Source organism: Apodemus sylvaticus, chromosome 12 (genome assembly GCF_947179515.1).
Source record: "Apodemus sylvaticus chromosome 12, mApoSyl1.1, whole genome shotgun sequence".
Taxonomy (NCBI): Eukaryota; Metazoa; Chordata; class Mammalia; order Rodentia; family Muridae; genus Apodemus; species Apodemus sylvaticus.
Window position 1 is genome coordinate 89,679,592 of NC_067483.1, and position 20,700 is coordinate 89,700,291.

Sequence of the window (20,700 nt, forward strand, 5' to 3'; positions counted from 1 at the left end):
TATGACCGCCTCTGAGGCTCTTTCTTCCTGGTGGGAAATGCCTTTGTCTCTCCGGAGAGGACACTCAGAAGATAGCTGCTTCCTTTGTGTGGGTGCATGTAAGTAAAATCCATTTGCCAATGTTCTTCCTGTGTACAGGGAGCACAGTTCCTCTATGCTGCACAGAAGTGGGGGGGGGCAGGTTTAAGCCCCCCCCCCCCCCCCCCGACTGGCTTCACAGTAGGGTACGCTTTAGAAACACATCACGTCTAAGGAACACTGTGTCTGTGAAGCCAGGCTCTATTAGAATTTGGAGGGACTTAGCCCTCACATGTATAGCCTGATAAGAATTGTTAAGGGCTTTTTACTGGGGGATCCAGAGAGCAACAGCCTGTTTTCTGGGCTTTGTCACCATGTCTCTGGGGTGGTTGTGAAACCCTGGTCTTTGAGACCTAGGAGGGGATTGGGGAGTTAGACAGCCTAGGGTAGAGGCTTAGCTGCCTGTTTAGTCGCTTGGTCTACTTGGTTGTTCCCAGAAGAGATGTCAGAGTCATTATTTGAGTGGGCTTTGTGATGTATGAGGCCATCTGAATTAGAGTCCAGGCAGCTTCTAGAGAGGTCCAAACCTCAGGAGCATGTTTAACCACTGTATTACAGGCAGTGAAGAGGCCGGTCCCTTTTCTCTCCAGGTGGCTACAAGGGTGTGGGTTACATAGAAATCACAGGATGAATCTGGGTGAATCTGCCTCATTCTTGCCCCCAAGCCAGAGGGCTCTGGTGAGGGTAATTAGTTCTGCTCTTGAGGCTGATGTGAAATTATTTGGAATGATCCAGATTCTATGCCCTGTGTGAAGTTCACTATTGCATACTCTGCATGTCCGTGTCTTATATCCATAAAACGGCTACTATTCATGAACCAGGTAGCCTCAGCTTGGGAAAGTGGAGATGAAAGTTTGTGGATCTGGATTAGGGGAGTGGGAAGGTTGACTCTCTCTCACTGGACTGTTATAGACAGTCCAGCAATGACATGGTGGTTCACAACCATCTGTAATGGGGTCTGGTGCCCTCTTCTGGTGTGTCTGAAGAGAGCAGTGGTGGTGTACTCAGGTGTATAAAATAAATATATATATATATTTTTTTAAAGGAAGGAAAAGCAGATGGCTCAGTGTGGGGACAGGAACGCTCGGTGACTGGTCATGCCGCTTCCAGTCAGGAAGCAGCGAGATGCTGCCACTCAGCTCCCGTTCTCCTTTCATGGTCCAGGACCCCAGCCCACGGGGTGGAGGTGCCCACATTTCAGATAGACCTTCTACCCCAATTAACCTAATCTAGAACCCAACCCCCGCCCCCGCCCCCCCCCCCCCCGCCCCCCGGGAACATGCCCAATCTACTAAGTGATTTAGCTCCTGTTATATTGAAAAATCAATATAGTAAGGTTTGATAGTAGGGTTACAAAATTTAAGGTTTTGTAGTAAGTTCCAAAGCCTGGTTCTGTTGATTCTGCCTTGGAGAGATAAGCAGGTGGACATTGAGGACTCCAAAGTTTGGATTAAACTCTGACACTATGCCCTTTGAATCGTACAGGTGTGAAAGAGGGTTTAAGATTTGCTGGGGGGAGCCGGGCGATGGTGGTGCAGGCCTGTAATCCCAGCACCCTGGGAGGCAGAGGCAGGCGGATTTCTGAGTTTGAGGCCAGCCTGGTCTACAGAGTGAGTTCCAGGACAGCTGGAACTACACAGAGAAACCCTGTCTTGAAAAACCAAAAAAAGAAAAAAGAAAAAAAGAAAAAAAGATTTGCTGGGGGGCTGGAGAGATGGCTCAGTAGTTAAGAGCACTGACTGCTCTTCCAAAGGTCCTGGGTTCAAATCCCAGCAACCACAGGGTGGCTCACAACCATCCGTAATGAGATCTGCTGCCTCTTCTGGGGTGTCTGAAGACAGCTACACTGTACTCACATACATGAAATAAATAAATAAATAATTCTGGAGTGAGCAGGGCCAGAGAGAGAAGAAAACGTGTTTGAGGACAGCTACAGTGTATTTACATATAATAAATAAATCTTAAAAAAATGTTTTCAAACTCCTCCTCCAAGAGGGCCATTCTGCTGGGCTGTCCTTTCTCACTGCTTCCAGTCTTTAGCGTTCCCACAGACCAGCAATATGTCCCTTGTACGGAGAGCGTAGCTCTGCCTCAGAGCCTTCTTCTGAATCTAGCCTCGTTCACAAGTGACTTTGACCTTTGTAGAGATGACTCAGCTAACCACTCGGCCTGCTGGGACCCCGAGCTGCAGGGCCTTTGAGCCTTTGAGCAGGTCTTCAAACATCCCCAGGCGGGCTGGCTTCAGGTTTCCTTTGCTTTACACCCCCTTTTTATTTTATTATTTATTTTTTTGGTTTTTTTGGATTTGTTTTTTTCAAGACAGGGTTTCTCTGTATAGCCCTGGCTGTCCTGGAACTCACTCTGTAGACCAGGCTGGCCTCGAACTCAGAAATCTAACCTGCCTCTGCCTCCCAGAGTGCTGGGATTACAGGCGTGCACCACCACCGCCCGGCTCACACCCCCTTTTTAAAATATCGAAATAATCACTACTTATTTAACCCAGGTATCATGATATCATGATGGCCTCTTTCTGGGACTGCCATCTATCTATCTATCTATCTATCTATCATCTTTCTTTCTTTCTTTCTTTCTTTCTTTCTTTCTTTCTTTCTTTCTTTCTTTCTTTCTTTCTTTCTTTCTTTCTTTCTTTCTTTCTTTCTTTCTTCTTTCTTTCTTTCTTTCTTCTGCTTCTTTATTTCTAAGTAGCCCAGTTTGGCCTTGGACTAAATAGTCAGGGCTTTCCTCAAACTCATGACATTAAAAAAAGAAGAAAAAGAAAGAACAAATGAAAGAAAGGAAGGAAAGAAGGAAGAGAAAGAAAATAAATGAAATAAGAAAATATAAAAAAATGAAAGAGAAAAAGAGAAGGAAAGAGAGAAAATAAAAATAAGAAAATAATAGGGAAGAGGAAGGCGAGATGGGGAGAATGTGGTTAAGCTCAGTGGCAGAGACCTTACCTAGGACTCACAGTTCCTAGCACTGTAAACCCCAAACAAGGAAAAAAAGAAACCTGTTTAAAGCTGCTCAGTGGACAGGGAAAAGCAATTTATAGTAAGAGAAAGCATATTTGTGGGACCAGGAGTGAGGGCAGAGGAAATGAATTATAAAGATGCATGGAGAGATTTCTAGAGGTAAAAACACCCTCCATGCACTGAGTATGACATTGGGCAAGTAGGTATATGCTCTGTGGGTGTGTATATGCATTTTTTGTATATGTATGTGATATGTGTATGTGTATTTTTTTCAGAATTCATGATCGTAAACTCCTTTGTTTTTTTAAAGATTTATTTTATTTATTATATGTAAGTACACTGTAGCTGACTTCAGACACACCAGAGAAGGGCATCAGATCTCATTGCAGATGGTTGTGAGACACCATGTGGTTGCTGGGAATTGAACTCAGAACCTCTGGAAGAGCAGACAGCTCTTAACCGCTGAGCCATCTCTCCAGCCCATGATCATATATTCTTAAAGCTGATGTTTGGCTGGGCAGTAGGTGGCACACACCTTTAATCCCAGCACTTGGGAGGCAGAGGCAGGCGGATTTCTGAGTTCGAGGCCAGCCTGGTCTACAGAGTGAGTTCCAGGACAGTAAGGGCTATACAGAGAAACCCTGTCTAAAAAAAAAAAAAAAAAAAAGCTGATGTTTACTGTACACATAAAATATACCGCAATAAAATTTATTTTAAGTTATCCTGTGTAACATCCTGCCTGAGGAAAAGACTCACGTTTCTTATCCTAACAGATGCCACAGTGCGACTTCCTTCTCTCCTCGCCGCTTCTCTTCCACCACTCCCTTAAACACTATCTTATACACTGCAGATCTAAAATGTGCCTAGAGGTCTCGCCCTTCTCCGTTGCTCAGTTTGTCTCACATCTGAGACTCCTTTTTTTGTTCCACTGACCCGATACAAAAGTCTACCACAGAAAGTTTTTGGTTGCGCTCCCGTTATGTCTTCCCTGATTAGGCTTTGGGTGTGAAAACTGTGCCTTGTCATTACTACGACTGTAACTTCAGCACCGGGTCACACTTGCTTTTTAGTCTTTGGAAAACCCGGAGCCTGACTTTTATCATCAATCACAGCCTGGAAAGGCAACACCCCTCCAGCCCTGCAGGCGGCGCTGTGGCAGCCGCCTTCCCCTCTCCCGACCTCTAGGGGCGGAGGCCCCGCCCCTGACAGCATGCCTCCTTCCCATTGGACCGACGAGCGGCTGAGGCTGGCCAATGGTGCGAGCGCTAGTGCGCCTCCATCTTCGTGCCGCCAGGGTTCGGGGCTGTGGGCGGTTGTGGGAGAGCGGTGGGCCGCTGGTGCGACAGCGCCGTTTCTTGCTTTTCGGCCTTTTTTCTCGCTGCCTGAAGCTGCGATGCCTCAGTTCCAGACCTGGGAGGAGTTCAGCCGCGCGGCTGAGAAGCTCTACCTGGCGGATCCTATGAAGGTGAGTCGCTGGAGGGACGGTCCCGGGGCCGGGGTCTTCTCCACCCTTGGCGCGGCCGGAGCACATCCAGGAAACAGTCGGCCCTCCGGTGTCCCTTCGTCTCCTTCCGACTGACCCGGACACCCTGCGAGGCTCCGCCAGCAACCACTGGCAGGGCCGTTTCCGCAGCGGCGGACTTCACAGCGGCCTGCACCCGGGGGAACTTCTAACTTCCGCTATGGATTTGGTTGGTTTACGTGTCGCTGAGGGGGCCCCGCCCCCTGCTCCGGCTCTTTCCTGTCCGTCACTTATTTCAGTGCCCCCTTCCTTTCCTACCCAGGCGCGAGAGTACCTGCTTATGCAGTGGTGATAGTTTACGTCCCAGTTGGGAAGCACCTGCTCCAGTTTTTTGGATGATGGGGATTTTTAGTCTTTTCTTTGGGTCAGTTGAGACCTTGAGAATGCTTGCACTTACACATTAGACGTAAATGTTTGCAAACGGTTTCTTTTCTCAAAGCAAAACTACCCTTCCCTATTTCACCAGTTCAGAATAGGTTCCGGGAGGGACACAAAGGTAAACTTCACCATTCCTTAAAGGATTGTTGAAGGTAAGGTATTATTGATTAATTGATGTTTTATTAATATACCCTTTAAGAAAAAGAAAACGATAAGCAGTTAACAAATCTCAATCCGGGTTCAGGACTTATTGTATGCCATTTCTAATGATCAGCGCATAACACGAACTCTGTGTGTGTGTGTGTGTGTGTGTGTGATAATAGGACTTCAGAGATGCTCAGCATGAGTCTTCCCACCCCAATTTACAGTTAAGACCCTCAACCACCCCCCACCCCCGTACCCATAGGCCAACCTGATCCAGGTAATTGCAGGCTCCCTTCCAAGGCGACATTTAAAATGAATTATCCTATTACTCTGAAAGTTGACATAATAGTTAATCATTTTCGTTTATGAAGTGATAATAAATGGCTAGATAAATTAGGTATTTTTGAAATTGTGTAGTTTCACAATTACACTTGGCTTCTTGTACTTTCATGCAGTTCATTTCCCTGTCCCTTGCTCTGCTATTCATTTTCTTGGCTGGGCAGTGTGCTGTAAGGTGGTATGAGATTTGTCCAGAGGGCCTGACCCTGACAACAGCATACATTGTCTACGCTTAGCAAAGAGCAGCCACACTGTCTCGATTCAGTCATTCTGGCTTTAGACTTGGGGAGGCCATAGAATACTTCAGCTCTTTGTTCAGAATGCTTCGTACATTTTCTTCAGCCTTCTCGATAGGAAAAGAAAACATGTATTTTCAAAGCCACTTCCTAAGAAAAGTGGTTCTTGACCTTTTTTCCCTTTAGCATTTTTACCAATATTTTCTGTTATAGGACTTTTTTTTTTTTTAAACAAACTTAATTCACCTTATTTTTCGTGTTTAAAAACCCTTATATGATAGCCACAGATAGATCCTGGGTCCTCTGAACAGATACTCTAGTATCTGTTTTCACAAGGTGGCCAGTGAATTCCTGATAAGGAGACTTGATTGACACAGGGGTCAGGGGTCAGGTAGCTGTAGGTCTTGGAGGTGGCATCAAAGGTGGCCTTGGCAAAGTTGCCCAGGGTGGCAGTGTAGCCCCTGGCTGATTAATGGCAGTTATCAATACCGGCCATCATCAGTAGTTTTTTGGGCACAGCAGAGACAATGCCAGTGCCTGTGGGGGCAGGGATGAGACGCCCGGCACAGAGACACGTGGCCTGTCACTTTGAAGGAACAGTGTGGGGCTTGCCAGTCTTGTTCCCCAGTAGCCTCTCCGCACAGGGACGATGGAGAGCTTGGCCAAGATGATGGCCCTGCAATGGCTGTGGCGACCTCCTGGGAGCATGTAGTTGAGACCAATATGACCATCGTGCTCCCTTGTAGGGACAAAAGCCTCCAACCTGTCCACTGGCCAGCATGAGTCTGCTTCCGTATGGGCAGGGTCTTCAGAGCCTCGTCCTTAAGGGGTGTGCCCAGGAAAAGGCCGATAATCTGGAACTCCGGAATGGGCAGGGAGAGCAGGTAGATCTCCACATTTGATCTTCACGTCCTTTTTTTGTTTGTTTGTTTGTTTTTTCGAGACAGGGTTTCTCTGTGTAGTCCTGGCTGTCCTGGAACTCACTCTGTAGACCAGGCTGGCCTCGAACTCAGAAATCCTACTGCCTCTGCCTCCCAAGTGCTGGGATTAAAGTCATGCGCCACCACTGCCCGGCTTGATCTTCATGTCCTTAACTTGGTGATGGTTCCACTCCTTGTCTTTGGCTTTACCTCCATGAGCTCCCTGGCCTTGTCTGTGACCACAGTCCCCAACACTGCTGCCAGATCACTGCCTCGCCTCTTAATCCTGCCCCCACCCCCTCCTGGTGTTGCAAGATCATCTGCCATCTGCCATTTGGTGTTTTCTAGGACTTTTAATTCATTCGGTTTTGTATCTGATTATTTTAGTTGGATGAATTCAAAGTTCTTAACTAGACAGGAACCTAGACTTTTAGTCTCTGTGACTCTATTGAAAATGGATGCTTATTTTGGACTGTAACAGTATTTTTTTTTTTTTTATTTAACAGTTAAAATCCTTCAGGTTGCCACACTGAAATAATTTTAAGTTTGTGTGGGAGCTTTGGGAGGTATAGGGGGAGCAGGAAAAGGCTAGTGATTCTCGAAGTTTTATGTTTTGTTTTGTTTGGGGGGTGTTGGTTTTGTTTTTGTTTGTTTATTTTTTCTGAGACATGGTTTCTCTATTTAGCCATAGTAGCTGTCTTGGAACTTGTTCTGTAGACCAGGCTGACCTCAAACTCAGAGATCCGCCTGCCTCTGCTGGGATTAAAGGTGTGAGCCACCAGTGCTATCAGTCTATTGTTGGTTTTAAATAAGTATTTTTATTGCAGGTCCGTGTGGTTCTCAAATACAGGCATGTTGATGGGAATTTGTGTATCAAAGTAACAGATGATCTAGTTGTAAGTATCTACTTTTACTTGTTGGGTTGGGGGATTTGAGTTGACTACTTGTTTGAGGTTGTTCATAGAGTCTGCAGATGACCTACTAGGTGCACACATCCTACATTGAAGAACTTCATTCTAGACTTCTTCTTTTAGACTCAACAAATAATAAACTTGCTCTATGAAGGCAGTGTGCCAGCTGTGGCTCATCAGACCATCTTCAGACCTAGCCAGAGAAACTGAGGCTAAACTGAGTAGGTTTCCCTTTCTCAGGGTGAGAAGCAGATGATTATATAGTCTTTGTATTTGAGACAGGTTCTGTCTATGTTTTCCTGGCTGTCCGTGAACTCAGTATGTAGACTAGACTGGCCTTGAACTCACAGAGTGCTAGTATCAAAGGCATATGTTACCATGCTTGGCTTTGTAAATGATGATAAACTGAGCTAGGGGTTTGTTACTGTCTCCCTCCCTCCCTCCCTTCCTTCCCTGTCAGCTGGTCTCTTTGCACAGCCCCTCCTCTGGTACTGCTCCTGGTGTGAGCTCCTTGGTGCTGTGACCTCCAGCCCAGTGCATCACCTCATGCTCCAGTTGGTCTCCGCACTTGCAGTGTGAAGACCATTCTCTGCTGGGAAGTTTTCGCGCTGGTAGCTCTACTTTATGTTGACTTTGCTTTTCTGTGTTCTTCTCTGCTAATTATTAGATGTTTCTGTTGTGTTTTATAAAAAAGGCAAAAGAGCCGAGGATATGTTTGATAGAGGTGCAGCATGGTGAGGTAGAAGGGGAGCCTCTGCAGGCCCATGCTGAGGCATCTCTTCCCCCTGAGGTACCAGCCAGATGACAGGTATAGTGTAGAATAGAGTTTATTAGGGCATGGGAAGGGAGTAGAGACAGAAGGAGTTATGGGGAGGAGAGGAGAGGCCAGGAACATGGGGGATGGAGAAGAGGGGGAAAGGGAGAGAGGGAGAGAGGTCAGGGAGAGAAGAGGCAGAGAAAGGGAAGGGGCAGAGAGTAAGAGAGTGAGGAGGGGACAAACAGCCCCTTTTATAGTAAGCCAGGCATACCTGACTGCTGCCAGGTAACTGTGGGGCAGAGCCTAGAAGGAATGCTAACAGTTTCCCATAAATACTGCATCTTACCAGTATTCTGGCCTTGGCTATTCTTCTGGAGCAGTTCATTTGATTCCTGCAGTCTGGCACTTCCTATATTCATGTCTACTTGCACATTTATGTATGTGGCCCTGTCTTTCTTCTGAGCCTCTGTGTAACTCTGAAGTCAAGTAATTTTTCTTCATGCAGCTGTCAAAGTTAGCCTTCCAGGAGTGGGTCTTTTCAGCTCTTCCTGCCATTAGGCATGCTGTCACCCACCTGCCAGAAACCTGGTGTCTTAGGGTTTCACGGCTGTGAACAGACACTACGACCAAGGCAGCTCTTACAAGGACAACTTTTAATCTGGGCTGGCTTACAGGTTCAGAGGTTCAGTCCATTGTCATCAAGGTGGGAACACGGCAGCATCCAGGCAGGCATGGTGCAGGCAGAGCTGAGAGTTCTCAGCCTTCATCTGAAGGCTGCTAGTGGAAGACTGGCTTCCAGGCTGCTAGGGTGAGGGTCTTAAAGCCCACACCCACAGTGACACGCCTACTCCAAAAAGGCCACCCACACCTTCTAATAGTGCCACTCCCTGAGCCAAGCATATGCAAACCATCACACCTCGAATTTCCCCCCTTTTTTTCTCTTGTTATGCCTACTGTTGGTATGTGCGCGCATACACACACACACACACACACACACGGACACGGACACGGACACACTCCCATTCAAGGGCCTCCCATACACTACATATGCTCTACTATTGAGCATATCTCTAGCCCTGCTGGAATGATTTTTAAATCCTTTTAAACTTCATCCTCATGTCCTCTCTAACGTTTACTTCTGCATTAGTTAAGAGACTGATTTTCTCAAGTAGAAAATAGATAAATATATAAATCCACTTTGTCACGGATGGTCCCAGCCGGGTGCTTTCAGATCCGAGGGAGAACTTTTGGATCTCAGGAAAAGGCACAGGTTCGGCTGAGATGACAGAAACAACCACACACAGAGGCGGTTGAATCTGAATTTATTTAGGAGCTCTAAAGCAACGATTTTTATACAGGAAGGGTTGGTATTACCATTTCAAAAGATGTATCCAGTAAAGCAGGCACAATTATCATTACCATTTGGTACAAGGAAATGCAAAATCAATCAGGTACAATGTTTCTCATGTAACAGATACAGAAGATCAATTTACAGATGCCATCAAACTACCTGATTAGAATACATATATAATACTTATAGTTTACAGTAAACCTTGAAAGAGTTTGAAGTTTCTTATACCCCCTGGGTCTTAACAAGTTTTTGTGAGAAATCCTTATCTAACATTTAGCTTCTACTTTGTAAAAAACTTCCAAGCCGGGCGGTGGTGGCGCATGCCTATAATCCCAGCACTCTGGGAGGCAGAGGCAGGTGGATTTCTGAGTTCGAGGCCAGCCTGGTCTACAGAATGAGTTCCAGGACAGCCAGGGCTACACAGAGAAACCCTGTCTCGAAAAACCAAATCCAAAAAAAAAACAAAAAAAACCTTCCTGACTTAATCAATGCTTTCTGTACCACAGTGTCAGAGTCATCCACATACGCACAGCCATATAAACCTGCATGTGGTTGGAAGGTTGTAATTATGTAAATGACTATGAGGCAAAGCGTTGCAATTCTTAAAAGGGAGCTTGCGGTCAGTGAGTCGACTTCAAAGAAGGGATTATCGGCCAGGCCATAGGAATCCCCCTGAAGAGAGAAAAGGAGGAAGTCCAGCGTAAACTGCTTCTTGAGAACTACGGGCCCAGAATTTTCTGGCTAGTGACTTACTACAAGATGGATTCTTTTACATCTTAATTTGCTTGGTTTTTCTTAGTCCCGGCTACTAGGCAGGAGGAGAGCTTGGAAGTAAAGTAAAATTGCCAAGTGAGATTTTCGGCTTCTGAACAGGGTGTTCCTCAAAGTCCCCAAGAGTCATTTCTCACCTCAGTCTGTAAAATTTTGTTTTACAGATTTCACTGGGGCCACTGTGGCACCGCCTGAAAAGTTTCCTTTTGTTTCCTGATACAGGGTCTCGTGAGCCCGCACTAGCCTGAACTTGAGGTGTAGCTGAGAATGATCTTGAACATTTTAATACTGATTTATTTTAGGTGTTTGGGTGTTTTGCTGCATGTCTGTCTGTGTGCCACATGCATGCCTGGTGCCTTAGTAAGCCTGAAGAGGGCGCCAGTTCCCCTGGAGCTGGAGCTACAGGAGGTTGTAGATAGCGGGACTTGTAATGCTTGAGAATTTTCTAGAAGAGTTTCTTTACTTTCATCCACAGCAGTGGCATTTAAAATTAAAAATTAAAATAAAATTAAAGAAATGAGAAAGAAAGCATTTGCTGGCTGCTTGGTATGACACCTGAGAGAGTAGAGCAGAGTCCAGAGACCAGGCTCCCGAGTGTTTGCCCACTCCTCGCTTCCGCCATGACCAGTGTCTGGTTTTGCTCAGTTTGTGTATCTTTCTGTTCTCTGACAGTGTTTGATGTACAGAACAGACCAAGCGCAAGATGTAAAGAAGATTGAGAAATTCCACAGTCAGTTAATGCGACTTATGGTGGCCAAGGAATCCCGCAGTGTCACTATGGAAACAGAATGAATGGTTTGAAATGAAGACTGTTATGTTCTTGGGAAGTAAGCAGCTTTTGAGACTGAAAGTGTTGGGAAGGAAATATTTATGTGACGGAGCTGTGGAAAGCTGAGAGGCTTGTGTCCTAAGGCTTGCTGTGAAGAGCAGGAATGTCGGGGTCCAGTTAGAAAACCCTTAGTTTTGGAAACTGAATAAGAAATATCTTAGAAGCTTTTTGCAGATAATTTGATGTTGGGCAAATATATAATTATTTTTTCTGATAAATTCATGTCAGTAATTTGTTGAAAAATTAACAAAAGTTCTTTCTAGATTGTGTTTGTTTTAAGAGGAAATAAAATGTAACTTTTGCTGCATTGGTATGTATGCCGTTTATAGCACACACAGTAACTGGGATTACCTGCTCTGTGGTGCGCCCCATCTGGTGTTGTGAGGAGCAAGTCTGCTTTTCCTTTCTTTCCAGGTTCAAACTGTGTTTTTAAATGGAAGGGGTTTGGAGCATCCGCTAGCCGAGCGGTGAACAGAGCCAGGTGCAGTTCTGAGTGCACAGGCAGGACGATGACACTGAGGGCCGAGAGTGCACGCGGAGCGCTCAGTGTGGTTCCCGCCTCAGACTGAACTAAAGTATTAATAAAGCACGCCTCTCAGAACTGTTAGGTTCCTAGGAAACCACACGTCCACTGTTTATAGCTTGTATTTATAAAATCTGGTTTTACCATCTAAATGTTACAAAGTCATGTAAGACATGTCAGTCTGCTCAAGACTGAAGTGAAGGTACTGCATTAAAGTATGTTTTGTAAAAGTCTGTCATGTTGAATAACTTGAAATTCCTATTAGTTATAAGAATTTTAGTGTTTTAGAGAGGTCAGTAAATAAAATATAAGCTTACTGTTTGTTGAAGTTTTGAATTTCTTGTAGAGGTTTCTTTCCTTTCCTTTCCTTCTCTTTGTTTAGCTAGGGTCTCATTAGCCCTGGTTGTCCTGGAACTCATTATAGAGGTCAAGCTGGCCTTGAACTCACAGAGATCCACCTGCCTCTGCCTTCCCAAACATTGGGACTGAATGTATGCGCCACCACACCTGGTTTGTATGGATTTCTTGACTAGGGTATACAGTACTAATTTAACCTGAAGTGAATCTAGAGATGCTGGAAGTGAATGCTCTTGTTATTTTTCTCATTTTTTGGGGTGAGGTGGGGTGGGGGGAGTTGAGACAGGGTTTCTCTGTGTAGCCCTGGCTGTCCTGGAACTCACTCTGTAGACCAGGCTGGCCTCGAACTCAGAAATCTGCCTGCCTCTGCCTCCCAAGTGCTGGGATTAAAGGCGTGGCCACCACCGCCTGGCTGAGATCATCTTTTTGTTACATGAGTCTCTGAGCTACTGTTGATGGTAAAATTGTTTCCTTGAATTGGGAAAGTACAATCAAATAGTACTTTGTTCGTGTCAGGCTTTTTGGCTTTTCTCCCGAGAACTAATGGTGGGAAAGAGTGTGGTCCTTTTCTCATTCACATCTACTTGTACTACAGCTGGAACAGCCACGTGGAAGAGGGGCTTCCATTGGCTGAGTCTAGAACCCATAATAAAACTCCAGCAGCCGTATCTCAGCCGTGTGGGGTTGTGCACCGGTGTTTATCTTCCCTCAGCATGTTGGGGTGTTGGAATTAACTTGTATGAGTGTAGTTCAGACATCTGTTTCATGTCGTTTGATCAAAATACAGGGTAGGAACTTAAAGCAAGGCAGGAGCCTGAAACATTTTTATATGCAAGTTAATTTTTAAAAAAATGATAAATAAAATGAGCGCTGAGGAAACCAAAGCTGGAGGATTGAGAATTCAAGGCCAGCCTTGACTCCTTGGCTGCTATTGACATTGTACATTCAAGGGGCTGGGGAGATGGCTCAGTGGTTAAGCGCACCTCTGCTCTTCCAGACGTCCTGAGTTCAATTCCCAGCAACCACATGGTGGCTCACAACCATCTGTAATGGGATCTGATGCCCTCTTCTGGTGTGTCTGAAGACAGCTATAGTGTACTCATGTACATAAAATAAATAATACTTAAGGTTGGAGATTTAGCTCAGTGGTAGAGCGCTAAGGCCCTGTGTTCAGTCCTCAGCTCTGGTGGGGGAGGAGGGAGACAAAATAACAAAATATCTTCAGTTTAATGGATGCCAGTTACACCTCAGTAAGGTCTTTCTAGCAGGAAAGGAGACATTGCAATGACTGCCACCTGCAGCCATAACTCACTCATGGTCATGCTGGCCCAGCTGCCCCAGTCCCCCAGTGTGACAGGGATGCTGGTCCCAGTAGCCCACCTGTGGGGTTGTCTGGCCTTTTCTGTCTCCTTCCTTCTCTCCCTCTGTTCCCAGGCATCAGGCCATGCTTGCCCCTTTACCAGTGGCTGCCAGTGAGCCTCACACTTCCTGTTCCAGCCTTGTCTGTTGTCTGGGAGACTTGAGTTAATGTCCGTTTGAATTGCAAAATTTTAGCATTTTGTTTGTTTGTTTGTTTTCCCCCAAGACAGGGTTTCTCTGTCTAGTGCCCTGGCTGTCCTGGAACTCACTCTGTAGACCAGGCTGGCCTTGAACTCAGAAATCCACCTGCCTCTGCCTCCCAAGAGCTGGGATTCTTTTGACTGTAAAGTTAGTTGCATTTAAGTGCCTCGGTGTCAGTTGTAAAATGGCATTAATAATACTATTTACCTCAATTATGAGGATCAAGTGAATTAATATCAGTGCCTGGCACATAGCAGCTCTATTTAAAATTACTAAGTTAGAATGCACTCAATATTTAGAATACTCTTTACTGAATACATTGCAAATGCCTTCCCCATTTCTGTTATAGGTTGTTTGTTTGTTTGTTTGTTTGTTGCCTAGGAATGCTATTTTGTATTTCTAGAAATTGATTTGTTTTCTATTTGTGTTCTCACACATTGCTGTTCATCCACTCATTGCTAAATCCCGTTACTTAAAATGACACGTTCAGTTCTCCAGGGTTTGAAATGAACCTTAAATGGCTGAAACCAAGGTGTTGGCACAGCTGGTCTTCCCTCCAGAGCACGCAGCTGCCTCAGATCAGCCTTTGCCACTTTCCCACCTGCTGGACTGGTCCTGTCGCTATCCCGGGACCTGCTTTGCTGACCTGCAAGACATCTCCAGCATCTCTGTTGTGCAGGGGCTCTGGAATGTCGGTACACCACCCAGATCTGCCACAATGGCGGTGTTGTGGGACAGCTGCTTCCTCTAGAGCCCCAGCGTTCTCATCTGTGGAAGGCAGGTCAGGGTACCACTGGGGCCCAGCCAGCAGAAGTTGCTGAGAAGAGAGACAGGATCCTGTGACCTGCTTAGCTGCATCCCTAGACTGGGCCCTCTGCAGCCTGATCCTCCAGCCTTCCCTCCTGCTCAACTAGGCCTTGAAAAGAGATCTTCCTAATTAAGGCCTCGGGGACGGGGCTAGGTCTTGAGTCCCAAGGAGGGAGGATATGGGAAGGGGGTGGGGTTGGGGTAGAAAGCATTTAAGGGAGATATTCCCAGGGAAAGGGTACTCAGGAAGAACATATACCCAGTATGACCCAGCCCAGCCCAGCCCAACATGGTAGACAATGGACAAGCAGGTGTAACAAGCAGGAGAAAGGGAAGAAAGCAGAGGCTAAGAGACCGTGACCTCCTGGTGGCCATATTTTCTTTCTGCACAGATTGAATCTTGTGTGTATCAAAGCAAGTAAGACCAGACCACAGTCTCCCCTAACTCCCTAGGGTCAGGAAGGAAGCCTCACAGCGCACCCTGGACACCAGTTCACAATAGGCCAGTCCTGGCGCCCCGGCTAGACCCTCAAGTACTCCATACTGGAGAAAAGGCCATTGAGAAGGAACTGTTTATAGAAATCTATTCTGCTGATTTCTAGCTGTGACACCTGGTGTGCCAGATGTGCTCCAGTTCCCCAACTGGAAAATGGGGTGAGAACAGTACACATTTTACTGTGGTAAGGAGTAGGAAGAGTTACCAGTGGAAGGTACAGAACCTGACATGGAAGGACAGCGGAAGCCCGGGATCATTTAACTCCCCTGGTTCAGGGTGGACCTGACAATCTCTGTGGGCACAGCCTTTGCCTCTGCTTTGGTGGCCTGGGAATGAGGGGGAGAAGGGATTCTGTGTTAGAGCCCTCAGGGGCTCAGTTCTGGTCTGTGCCAAGCCCAGCCTGTTGATGCTGGTCACAGGATCCCTGCCATTGGCTTTATCTTCCAATCTTAGACTGAGGCAGTTGGTCCTGCTCGCTTTCCCATGAGCACTGAGGAAATGCCTCTTGTTTCTGCTGGCCATTAACAGTGATGTTCTCCATGTGTCCCCTTATGTATTCTGTGCATGTGCACATATGTATTCTAATGTGTGGCATGCATGCAATCTCATGTGCTTTTGCAGAGGCCGGAGGCTGACACTGGATGTCTTCCTTGAGTGCTGTCAGCTTTGCAGGGCCTCTCTCTGAACCCAGGGCTCCTGATTCTCTAGTCGAGCCAGTCAGCTTGCCTCCTGAGAGCTGGGATGGCAGGAGGGCTCCCATACGCACCTAGCATGTATGTGGGCCCAGACTCCTCGTGCTTGCATTGCAAGTGCTTTGTCCAGCGAGCTGTCTCCCGGCTCCAACCACTGTGTCCTTCAGTTAGACATCTCACGTCACAAGTGATGGCGAGGGGCAAGTCACAGCGGTAGGAAGACACTCACAGTGCCAGGCAGTGTTCGGCAGATGCCAGCTGCAGTCGCGGTGTTATTGCCACCTCGGAGGAGCTGTTTCAGATTCAGCATCCACGATGTCACCAGGACAACCTCAGGCAGAGGTTGAGTGTTGGGCTGATGCAGGGACTGCTGAGTCAACCACAGACTCATCGGGTCCCCAGGACTGTGTCTGCCGAGCTCACACCCCTCTGCCGCAGATGAGGGATGAATGAATGGGATGACCCTGGGGTCCATTTCAGCCTCCAGGGACCGTGGCCTTGGGCAGGTCGCTCGCTAAGCTTCCATTTCCTTTCCAGAGAATAAACATCTGGCATCAGCTGGGACACAGCAGCCACTTATGTGGTGACAGCAGAAGTGCTGTGGCTGATGGCATCATGGGCTGAGGACAGTTCAGTCATGTTAAACTTGTTGTCTGCCCTTGCCACCATTCCCACCAACCTTCCACAGTATCACACCCCGAAGGCACACCCCATCCTGTCGTGTCCTCAGAGCCTGGTCCATAGTAAGTGCTTTGTAAATACTTGTGTTGTTTTTTCTGTGCAAAGGTCCGCCTGCCTACTCTGCGGCACAGGTCACCTGTCTGCCCGCAGCGTGCAGGCTGCGGGGATGCGGTGAAGACGTGGGCTGCAATGAGATACACCAGGCCAAACAGTTCCACGTAGGACTTTATTTAAGATGGGGAAAGGGGTAGCGGGTGGGAAGAAGGAAGGGAAGAGAGAGAGAGAAAAGAGGGAGGGGGAGAAGCGCTGCTCAGTTATATATGGGTGATGATGTGATTACAGCTAAAGGTGGGCCATTGAATTCTGGGTATATGGCAGCTGTTGCCTTGGCAACAGACCTATATACTGTCCTAATTGTCGTCTGTATGACGTCACAGGCCTCGCAGGTCTCGGTACCTACATTCCTGCATTTCTTCCATTAAAAAGAAAAGGAAAAGAAAAGGGGGGAACCCGATGATGAAAAGGAGTGAGGGCGCTGTGTCTCTTAAACTACTTCCTGCTGTCTAGGGGTGTTGTCAATTTCAGGGTGTAGCTGACTTTCATCATCTGGGTCCACTTGGTACATGTTGGCATCAGGTACATCTAGGGACAGCGGCTCTTCCGTGGGCAGCAGCTGGTAATTCTGTAACAGAAGCTGATTAATAGTTTGGTTAGAAATTTTTTGCATTTGCCAATGGAGGAATGTAGAAACAAGATTAATTAGGCAGGGAGCAAACAATAACACCAGAAAGATGACTAGAAAAGGCGTTACAAAAGGGAGTATCCATTTCCATATAGGGTTTTCGAAAATGCCAGAACTGGTGGTCTCACGATCTCTGAAGTTCTTTATGACTGATTGAAGCTCCTGGATTTTGTTTCTCACTATCCCAGATTGGTTGACATAGAAACAGCATTCTTCTTGGAGGAACAGGCAAAGACCACCTTCTTTAGCTGTCAGGACATCTAGGCCCCGTCGGTTTTGAAGTACCACAGCTGCCAAAGAATCAATCTGCTTCTGGATAGTAAGCACAGTTTCAGTCATTCCCTGGAGATCGCTTTTAAACTGGGAAGTGAATGTATTGTATTGGGCCAGAGAAGTCATTATTCCTGCCACACCAGTACCAACACCTATGGCTATTCCTGTAGCGACCAAGAGTAGCACGATCTGAACTGCCCTCTTGCATCGAGCAGCTATCATATCTACAACTGGGATTGGCAGGGGCTCATTTCCTTGGATTACTCCCAGCTCAGGGAAAAGGAGTACCAACGTGCAAACTCCTGACCAGCTGGCAGGTAGGCAATGATATACCTGAGTGCCACAAAGAATTGACGTGTTCTGGATTGCAGGGCATTGTGGCAGAGATGATATATTAAGGCTTACGGTTTTATTACAGTCTAGGGAGCTTAATGTTCCTACAGAACGTGTCCCAGAGGTCTTAAAACAGTTTGCCATGCCAAAGAGAGGGACAGAGGTAAGGTACGGAGTCATGGTGACATTGGAATCAGGACAGCTAACAAAAGGTGAGGTAAGGTTATCTGGCAGTATCACTGGAGAAGCTGTAAGTGACAGTTTTGAGTCAATTCTTGGGGGTACACATAACCAACAATCTTTAAAGCAACCAGGCCTGGTGACATTAAGGAGCTAGTATGCTGAGGTCAAGGTTTGAAGCAACAGGCGAAATGACAAGTTAGTACCATTTATGAGGGGTGCTGTCAAAGAATCAAGGACCTTAGAGGAGTGATTAATTATCTCCCCTACTTTTCCAATATCTAGGGGTTGGGCGATTGAGATATATTTTCTCTGAATATGGATGGTACTTATTGGGGAACTGGGCTGGTTTTTACGATAGAGCTTACCAACAACTCCTGTTTCCCACCTGAAATCCCACGGGTCTTGTATATAGAAGAAAAGTATTTTGCAGTGTTGATAGAAGAAATGATTGACCCGTGATCCTAGCATATGTATCTGACAAGACCAACATGGGCAGCCCCCATATTCGTCTGGCCATTTTTTACAATAATCTTCTGTTGGGTCAAAGAGAAAGCAAGTATAGAGATCATAATACTTAGATGGGATAACAGATACAGGGATGATCGCAATTTGGATTGGTTCCTAGCATTGGCTATGGAGCAGTTTCCTGACCCTATTTGGAAAGACTGTTTGTTATCTGTGGGGGTTTCTTGAACCTCGAATCTCCAGATGTAAGGACTGCCCTGGATGGAAATGAAGAACAGCAGGGGTAGGACAAGAAACCCATGTCTAATCCAATGAGGTCGAGCTTGGCTGCCGGAGTGGAGTCTCATGTTCTGGAATTGGGGACAAGGTGGGTGGTCCCGATGTCCTCCGGAGCTAATAGAGCACGGTCCTGTCAGGGTTGATGTGTATGAAGAGTTATCTTTAGGAGGAGGGATGAAAGGTTTAAGGTGAGACAGATGGACCCAATGAGAAAATCCTTCGAGTTTAGCGGCTGTAGGGGTCACGAGAATCACCTTAAAAGGGCCCTGCCATTTGGGAGAGAGGGGTGAGGGCTGATGATCTGGAGGTGATAAGAGGACTTGGTCTCCAATGTTGACAGGTAGTGGACAGGAGACAGTCTGTGGCTGCGGTAGGTGGTGGTCAGCAAAGTCCCATAGGAGAGAGCGAAGGTGGCAAAGCAATGGGGTGAGTAGGTGGTCTGGGAGGGGAGAGCATTTAGGTGAGAGACCAGGAGTTAAAACTGGAAGTCCATACATAAGTTCAAAGGGTAAAATAAGAAGAGGTCGCTTGGGGAGAGCTCGTAGCCTGAAAAGAGCCAGAGGTAGGAGTTTTACCCAGTCAAGGTGAAGTTCCTGTGATAGCTTAGTAAGAGTGGTTTTTAAAGAACGATTAGTTCTTTCTACCTTACCTGAAGATTGAGGATGGTAAGGAATGTGAAAATGCCAAGGGATGTTTAAGGCCTTAGATAGACTCTGAGAGATCTGGGAAGTAAATTCAGGACCATTGTCTGACTGAAGGGAGGTTGGAACACCAAATCGGGGGATGATCTCTCGGAGGAGGAGATCAGAGACTGTCTGAGCCCTTTTGTTAGTGGTGGGAAAGGCTTCTACCCCGAGAAGGTGTCCACCAAGACCAGGAGGTACTTGGAACGCTTGACTGTAGGCACATGGGTAAAGTCAAGTTGCCAGTTAGTTCCAGGAAGGGAACCTCTAGCCTGATGGGTAGGGAAAGGGGTACTATGATACCTCGAGTTGGAATCTGACATCTGACAGATTTTTACAAGAAGAAGTAATAGATTTTAAGAAATTTAAGTCTTCAGGAGTAGGCTGTAAGTGGGTCTTAACAAAGAAGATAACACTCGGCTGTTAGGATGAAAAAGTTGGTGAAGATAGGATAGAGTTTGGCGAGTGTCAGGGGGTGGAGGTAGAGATGTGGGTTGCAGTGTAAGGATGTCTTGGGGAAGATGAGATGAGTTTAGCCCCCTAAAGGCCGCAGCTCTAGCTGCCTCATCAGCTCGGTTGTTTCCCTTAGATACAATAGAGTCATCCATCTGGTGGGATCTGCAGTGGACAATCCCAATAGCTGTGGGGAGATGGGAGGCCTTTAGCAAGGCTAAAATATGGTTTGCATTAGTTACTGATCCTCCTGTTGTGGTAATAACCCGTGCTCTTTCCAGATAGCAGCGTGGGACAGGAGGATATGGAAAGCATATTTGGAATCTGTATAGACATTGAGGGATTGTCCGTGTGCCAGTTGAAAGGCACGGGTGAGAGCTATCAGCTCAGCCTGTTGATTAGTGGTGTGTACAGGAAGGGCCTGTGCCTCTACCACCTCGGTGTCTGACACTATGGCATAGCCAGCTTTTCTAGTCCCTTCATATAGAAAGGAACTTCCATCTGTGTACCAAGTATAAATGGCTTGAGGCAATGTGCCCTCCTGTATGTGTGAAGGATGAGGTAATAGTTGCTCTAAAGTCTCAGTACAGGAATGAGACAGGGAGTGGTTAGTATTAGGTCGGGAAGAAGATTAGAAATGTTAAGAGGAGGACACGATTGGAAGGTGAGCGTGGAGTCCTCTATTAGTGTTACCTGAAGAGAAAGAACTCTGGAGGGAGGTAGAGTCTGCAAGCCTTTGTAAGTTAGGATCTGTGACAGGTTATGAGAAGAGAGCACAGTTATAGGAGACCCCAAGGTTAATTTCTTTGATTCTCGAATAAGGAGTTCAGCAGCTGCTAAGGCACGAATACAAGGTGCCCATCCCTGGATGGTTAAATCCAGTCTTTTTGACAAGTATGCTACAGGTGCAAAAGAAGGTCCCAGTTGACGACCTAAGACTCCAAGGGCAAATCCCTCCTTTTCAG

At 46.6% G+C, this 20,700-nt stretch overlaps 1 protein-coding gene across 1 annotated transcript; it reads left to right on the forward strand.

The window, feature by feature from the left end:
- Window positions 1-4,305: 4,305 nt before the first annotated feature.
- On the forward strand, window positions 4,306-12,052 carry Srp9 (signal recognition particle 9). Its single transcript, XM_052200729.1, has 3 exons — window positions 4,306-4,515; window positions 7,417-7,485; window positions 11,052-12,052. The coding sequence occupies exons 1-3, from the start codon at window positions 4,444-4,446 to the stop codon at window positions 11,169-11,171; spliced, it is 261 nt and encodes an 86-aa protein (XP_052056689.1). The 5' UTR covers window positions 4,306-4,443; the 3' UTR covers window positions 11,172-12,052.
- The last annotated feature ends 8,648 nt before the right edge of the window (window positions 12,053-20,700 follow it).